The following is an 8,011-nucleotide window of genomic DNA, read 5'->3' as shown; positions in this document are numbered from 1 at the left end:
TAAAATGTATTTGTTATCTTTGTGTGTCGCTCCCTTCAGTCAACAAATGGCTGCTCTTGTGGTTCGTGGGCGTTTGTGCTTTTTCAATCTTACGTCGAGACTTATTGGCTGAATTAACTTGCAAACCTAGCAAATAATGAATTATTACCGCATGCATCAACGTGTGGGCCGGCTTGTTGAAGGCCAGAGGAGGCGGAGATGGAGCCGATGACCTGGTGCCCGACCCCCCTGAGCCGCCTGACTGGTGACGTCCAGCAGCTCTGAGTCACAGACCGGACCGGAGAGGCTTTTACAAACGATGTGATCCTCACTGCTAAGCAGCTCTTCAGCAGTTCTTCAGCAGCTAATCACTTGTATTGATTTTGGAGCGAAGGAGCTGCAGCTCCAACTGATGACCAGATGACAGGGAGAGCTGCTTGGCTCTCAAATGTAATTCCACTTGTGTGTGATTAGTGGATTTGGAGTAAAAGTAAGTTCGAACAATGTTGCTAGAACGGAGTGGAAGTGGGCCGATAAGATCTTTTTCTCAAGTGGTTTCACAACAATGTACACTTTGTGTGCGTCGCTAATGACTTTCACTACCTCAAGGTGTGCAGCACCCACACGGTTACTACCTGGAGAAGCACTTCCCCAAAAGGCAAAATCTGCAACCGAGGGAAATCTGAAATCAATATCCTCCTGATTTATTCACCAGGCTGAATGCCAGGAAACAATCCGCAAGACATCCATAACTGTGACAATTTATGTATACGTTTCTCCTCAGGAGTCGATGCCTAAAAAACTGCTGATTAACTTAATGATTTTAATTCTGTCTCGATGTTAAAGGTGCTGATGAGGCATGCGAATAACATTCCTCCACAGTTTCCATACTTCCTGGTCCGACCTGACCCTGCTGTAGTTGCACCCAGACGTCGTCTTCAATAAGGGGTTTTATCAACATTTCATATGCAGTGGAGCAAAACCTTTTGCTCGTGTGCAACTGTTCTTTCTGGCTCCATTCTGTTGAGTTCCCAGATCTATACAATGTACAATTTTGTCATAACCAAAAGGGGATTCGAAGCAATAAATCCTTTGCTCAGTAAAATACCTTTTTTATGTACTGGGGGAGAAGAAAAAAAAAGGAAATAACTTATGACAACTTTATCCGAGGGTGAATAATGGTTTTACAAGTCATATTTTATTCCATGTGCTTTACAAGGATATAAATAATGGCCCAAATTACAAAAATCAGTGTGCTGGAAGCCCAAGCCTATGTACATAAGTTGGTCAGCAGTGATGTCACCATCTCAGTCGTCACTCAAAATACAATCTTTACAATCTGCAGCTTCTTTTTAACCCCCCAAACCTTTATTTTGGTACCTTGTTTCCAGTGCCGTGTACTGCAAATCATTTATTCTTTTCTCTTTTACATTACATGTATGAACAATGAGTTGGCAAAATATCTATGTACATTTTATAATCGGATAATGTCTCATCCAAATAATACAGTAATACTGCGTTTAAAATATTACATCTGCTAGATAAGAGTAGAGCCCCGTGAGAAAGGATGGAGTTGACCTGACATGAGTTAGCGAGCCACCTGCAACATTCACTCTCTGAGTATGATCGTACAGTTTCAGATTATTTATTTTTTAAAGGATGGCCATCATTCTCAAAGCCCAAGGTTTTCATCTCATCATATCATAGAAAAATAATGTAACATTAAGACAACAGTAGACAAGAATTGCACAAGAATAATCATAGTCATCATGGTAATATAATACTCTCATATTAAACATTAAAATGTCGGGCAATACGAATAGAATACTTTTTTTTTTTTTTTTTTTTTTTGCACGCCAGATGCTGTTTTTGTTCACGTAGGTTTAAAATCCGTTATGAGACACGCACCTCATAAGGACACACACCTGTTGCATCTCCGGCGTGTTGCAGGGTCCAATCACATTTACACACTTGTGCATATATCTCTGTATTATATTCTGACTTTTAAAGAAAAGAAAAAAAAAAGACCAAAAAGAGCCAGCCGGCCTTCCTCAAACACCCCCATGCCCGTTCCATTAATGACACCAGTCCATTGTTTCCGTGGAGTCCCCAAAAGTCCACAGGCCACGCCTCCCCACAGGCCACGCCTCCCAAAAAAAACAAAGATCCTGCTGTAGTTCGTGTGGAGAACGTTGAGGCCGCTTTTCAAAATAAGAGTACATTCAGAGCAGACCGTCGTCTGTGTACAAATGTCTGTTAGTCAAACGTTTACTGTGTCAAGCATCATGTGGATGAATGATGTTAGAATGTTGTAGTCAACCCTTAAACACTGTGGAGTGGCGTCCATGTTTGTAGTCCTTTTGTAGTCCATTTTGCATTGTGTGTGTGACAAGGTCCGTGTTTAGGGCTGGCTACATTCTTTGCATTCCACAGTAATAGACATGAGCGTCCGGCATTGCCCTGCAAATGAGATGACATCACTTATCGAGAGAGCCCTCACACCCCGCCTCTGCTCTGCAAATCCAAAATGGCCACCATGCGTCTCACAAGCCACATGCTAAACCGATTACATACAAGATTTGTTCCCCTCCCCTCCAAATGAAATAAGGTTTTATGGCCGTGGAGAGATCCATCCGGTTAAAATTATTCTGAACATACACACACACACACACATGTGGTGAAAAAAGTGCTATAAAAGCAACAAAAAAAGAAGAAAAGTCGACACAGGAATTGTGCGTCAAAGAAATTCACAAGTTTGTTAGTATTCTCAAAAAAATAATCTGATATAAAGGATCAAAAAGTTGAAATACATTCTAGTAGCCTGCTGGATGAACCAGTTTGAGTCAAAGAGACTGTGCTACATCACCTCTCCTGTAATTCAGCTCTCCTCTTTGATTAAAAAAATGTTTAAAAAGTCTGAACTTTTCCTCCAGTTGTCGTGTTTCGACAAACCGGCCTTCCTCATTGTCAGCTCCCACACCGGGCTCAACAGACAGCTAAAACACTGTCACGGCTCTTAGCGGTACTCTGGTTACAAATGTCATTCAAGTGGTCGGGGGGGGCAGAAATGTGGAGAAAAGCGAGGGATGGAGGGAGTCAGAGGAGGAAAAAAGAGGAGAGAGACGAAGCCAAACGGTTGCACCCCTCAAAAAAAGAAACAAGAAGCTGGACGCTTGACCGACAAACAGGAAGTGGGAAAAAAATCCCCCCAACAGGTGGAGACAGAGAAGTGCACCACTGCCCCAAAGAAGGGGAGAGCAGAACCCAAAAGAGAGGAGACGAGGAGAGAGGAGAGAGGAGAGAGGAGAGAGAGAGACAAACTTCATCATGCAGTGGACAGGCTCGGCTTAACGGGGGCGGGATGTTTTTCGTTTTTTTATTTATTTTTCAGCCGGTGAGGTGACGCGGGGCGGCGGCGGCGGCGGCGGCGTGCGTCGCTCGTGGCCCCCGACTCCGGGGGGCGGGGCCCCAGTACACTGGAGGGGGGGGGGGGGTCAACCTCTGAAAGGCACACACACACAGGAGTGGACAAGGCGGGTGTATGTTAGAAAATAGTGGTCTCGTACTTGGTGTTGACTCCTCTCTTCGCCTCCTGACCCGGCTCCACAATCCACGGCACGTTAGCGTGGCCCTTCTGGTCCATGGACGGCTGCTCCATCTGACGGGTCGGAGGAAAAGGGAAAAGGAGAGGAAGGAGAGAGAAGACGGAGGGGGAGACCGATTATTTCGACGACCCGTATATATATTCTCAATTCTTTCAATATTACACTTTTTTTTTTCATTGATTTTGTAGATGCTGGATGCAAAAACTTCATCATCAACAAAAAGTTGCACATTGTCGGGGGCAACTTTCAGACACAACTTATTGCTAATAAAGTCAGTGAGTACAGAGTGAGACGCGGAAGAAGGGAGATGGAGTGCGGCTTTTCGAAGTAATGTGATGAAAAAGAATAACTCAAATGTGAGAGGCAGTTCAGATACAGATTACAAATGAGGAAGCAGAACACAGATTGGACAGAAAGCTCACATTTGGACATAAAAAAACACCATATTTATTTTAATGTTCCATATCTATACAGCTCTACAAGATCCAGCTGTTCGCGACGTGCTTCTGTGTGCAGCGGCTCTTCTCCTACATAGTTTACCACAGAGCCGTGGACTGTGGAGCTACTGTGGCTTCAGAGCTGCAAAATAAAGCAAACAATCTGCACGGCTTTCATAAATAACCCCACGGCAACCAATCGAGCGGCCGGGTTGTGTTGCTGAGGGTGTTTCTCCTCCAATCTATTGGTTTATTTGCAGGTGATTTGGGGGGAGGGGAGACTCCACTGAGAGAGCTGCAGCTTTGTCCTCGCACATCAACTCTAATTATGGATATGAGCAGATATATTGATGCAACTCTATTTAATATAGATATGTTATATTTTATAAGCATTAACAGGGTTATTCTCAAAGTTCTGCAGCGCACTAACAGAGCCATGCTGCTCTTATCTTGTCTCAGCACACTGCGACAGCAACACTACGGACACTAAGTAGAATATTAATCCGAGTCTCTCTCTCACACACACACACACACACACACACACACATACACACCAATGCACACACACTGGGACGACCAGAGCGAGACCTTATAATCAAGTTATGGGGAAACAGGGTTGAAACAAACACACTTTCGATCTCAGCAGATCAATAAAGTGCAGAACTCGGATTAGTCTCAAACTCATCAACCGCACACGAATCCCCTGAAAGAACTACACAACGTTTTATATCAACACCCTTTTTTTTGGGCTGTTTTTCCCGCCGAAGGGTCCGCACATGAGAACGTGGAGTAACGCTGCAGGGATCTGGGTTCGAAAACTTTCAAAGGACAAACAAACTCTGTTATCCAATCTCTTGCAATGTGAGGCTGATTCCACTTTCGCACATTTCTTGGCACGCTCCTGCATCCTTCTTCTGACGACCCTCTCAAAAAAAAAGATCCGACTGCCTCGTGTGCACGATGCAGATGTGGATGAGCGAGAAAAGAAGTGCGGCTCAGGAGGAAAAAAACACATCCGAAGCATAAAAAAAGCGCTCATTCGAAGCATTCATTTGAGGTTTTAACAGGCAGAGTGTTTTTAATGAACAATGGAAGTGGTTGTTGCTGCTTTATTTACACTTTGCTTACCATCCTGAGCGTGCATCTTTAAGGAGGCATTGAATCGGTGCAGCGAGGCTGATAAAAACAGATTTCTGCTGATTTTATAAGCTGTAAGGTAATGAAATGTGTCGGCTCTGCAAGACTCGCTCAAGTGCCGCATCTGGGTGGTTTTTATTTATTTATTCTAATTCAAGATTCAAGATGTTTTTACTGTCATCTGCACAGATAACAGGCAGTTATTCTGTACAAAGAAAAGCTCCTCCTAACCTAACACACAGAATTAGAATAAACTAATGCTGTTAGAGGTAATAACTGACGAATGAGACACACAAACACTCACTGCAAACAGACCACACGAGGATGCAGAGTGAGTTTTTTTTTTTTTTAAAGAAGAAAAAAAGCGACAGAAGAATAATGGAAGCACTTACAGACGGCGCTTTCCTCTTGACTAAAAGAAAACCAGGTGGAAAATAAAAGGTAAGAGAAGGAAAAAAGCGTGGAGGACCTGTGACTGAGCTTTGTGAGGAAGATGGAAGAGTCGAGGGGGAGGAAGAGGAGGGTGGAGAGGAGGCCGGTGAGGGGTGTAAATGTGGCCCAGTGACCAGCGGCTGACGGGGGGCATGATGACCTACAGGGGCAAAGGTCATACGCAGAGGTCATACACAGGTCAGAGTGGGCCCGCTCAGCGGCGCCCAACAGGAAAAGCAGCAAGGCAACAAAAAACACAGCGATGACGCAACAGCACTCCAAAAACCAAAGCAAAACCATGGCAACAACATGGCAGCGATGTCATCGCCCTGGCAACAGCGTGGGACAGCGGCGTTAAAGCAAGACTACGGCCACGTGACGCCACACGGACAAAAACACCACTCTGCAAAAGACCCGGATTCAAATGTCTGTTGGTTTTTTTTTTTACTCGAGAAGTCGTGAAAAACCTCTTGAGGTCATATTTGATCTTTGAGCTCTTGAGAACGTATGAATTGAAGGCTCCTAGACATGGAGATAGAGATTTTGACATCACTGGGAGGCTCTCCATCACGCAGGGTGAGGGTCATGAGTTTCAATCCCGTCTTAAAGCGACACGCCGATCACAGCGACATGCCGAGGCCGATCAAAGACAACAGTCACATCAGACACGGTTACGCCAAGTGGATGTTGAGGGAGATTTACAAGCAGATATCGCTCACACACACACACACACACACACACACACGACATAAAAATATAAGTCGGACAGATACTTGTGGGCAGAGAAACAAAGCGACAGTGTTTTAAAGCACACAGGTGCTCGAGGGGTGCTGCAGGATGGAGATTACGGCTGGCAGGTGGCAGGAATATTAAGTGAATCCTGCAGTATCTTTGCCCTGCTGCACACCACGAGCCATTAACTACGCCACACACACACACACACACACACACACGCACATATGAACAGAGAGAGAGGGGAAAAAGGCAATTAATGGTTAATGTAACGGTTGCAGACTGTGCACACGCGCGCCGTCGTCCATCATCTCCGTAAAGGCCCGGGACCACACGCAAGCTTTTTCTCTCGCTCTAACTTTAGAAAGTGAGGCCACCGATCCTCCTCCTCCTCCATCACCATCTCCTCCTTGCATGACTCGCTCAGCATGTAAATCGATTTAAATTTGGTCCACTGATATCGTTGTGTACTGATATAGCGGCGCGCCGTAACTCTACACCGGGCCCTCGTGCGTGTCGCTGGAGCGGGGACTATTTTAAAGCCGAGTCGGGGGTTAATGGGAGGTCGACAGGTTTACAGATAGACTTTGTGACGCTGTGGTTGGAGGAGCCATGAAAAAAGGCGGCACACACACACACACACACACACACACACACACGCTCATGGTAGAATGCGGGACCTAAGTATCTAATATCACAAACTTAAAGGGGGTATCAAACAACTGTTAAAGGGACCCTGTGGCATTTTTTATTTATTTTTATTTTCTACGCCCCCATTGCAGTTCAGGGTGTTGCTCCAACACATTCCCCATCAGAGACCCCGCCATTTTTGACGAGGATCTAATGGACTGAAATGTGCATAAATTAATTCTCCACGCAAGGCTGCAGTAAGTAGGACTCTTCCACATGAGGATTCTGTATCTTCTTACACACACACACACACACACACACACACACACACACACACACAGAGTGTGGGAGAGCGTCCCCAGAGCCCAATGCAAACAGGCCTCATCCATCAGCCCGGTGTGGAAGAGACTGCAGGGACAGGAAGACCGAATGGACGCTTAGCAGATGAAGTATCCTCCTCCAAGACAAAGTCAAACGCACACAGCACAATCCCAGTGAAGCCAAACTGGGAGTGGAGAACGAGGCATGGAGCATGGATGAGACACGGGGACAGAGGGATGGACAGATTCCAGTCTAAATGGGACAGAGTTGATGGTGGGATGCTGGTTATATCGGAGTGTGAGAGAGGTGTCATCAAGGTGGAAATCCATCGTAAAACACAATACGTCTGTTCTTGTTTGTCCATCTAAACACTACGTTTATGATGCAATACTGCAATATGAAGAGGAAAACACTTTCAACCTATTATTTTAACCAAAATTCTTCAAATTCATAAAATTGTCGGTGACGTGAGCTGCAGTTTAGGATGGATTTCCCCCTGGAAGCGGCTGCGGCGCTTACAGATTTGCGGATGTTGACTCGAGGCTTGGGGACGGGTTTGCTGGGCTTGCTGTCGAAGCTCTCGGGCAGCGTGGACGAGCCGTGGCCGCTCTTCCTGGCCTGCAGGGCCAGCTGGTAGGCCACCTCGAAGGCCTGGCCGAGCGTCAGGATGATCTCATACGCCAGGTTCTGGACGGCGAGAGAACACAATGTGTGATTATAGGTGCCTGTGAGGAGGAT

The 8,011-nt window shown here is 45.7% G+C and overlaps 1 protein-coding gene across 3 annotated transcripts in view; it reads right to left on the bottom strand.

Moving 5' to 3' along the window:
• Positions 1–1,158: 1,158 nt before the first annotated feature.
• The window catches only part of anks1b (ankyrin repeat and sterile alpha motif domain containing 1B), a gene marked incomplete at its 5' end in the record, with an annotated part of 183,893 nt that continues 177,040 nt past the window's right edge, over positions 1,159–8,011 (bottom strand). For 2 of the 3 annotated variants that reach the window (XM_079236213.1, XM_079236214.1), the window contains 3 exons: positions 1,159–2,439; positions 3,546–3,637; positions 7,793–7,960. In XM_079236213.1, the coding sequence (XP_079092339.1) occupies positions 2,391–2,439; positions 3,546–3,637; positions 7,793–7,960 (309 nt within the window). In that variant the 3' untranslated portion in view covers positions 1,159–2,390. Of the gene's footprint in view, positions 2,440–3,545; positions 3,638–5,627; positions 5,751–7,792; positions 7,961–8,011 lie in introns of all 3 variants that reach the window. The other variant, XM_079236212.1, reaches the window with a different exon arrangement.

Source organism: Taurulus bubalis (assembly GCF_910589615.1).
Source record: "Taurulus bubalis genome assembly, chromosome: 20".
Lineage (NCBI taxonomy): Eukaryota > Metazoa > Chordata > Actinopteri > Perciformes > Cottidae > Taurulus > Taurulus bubalis.
The sequence above is the reverse complement of the archived record's forward strand: the minus strand, read 5'-3'. Positions and strand labels throughout refer to the sequence as shown.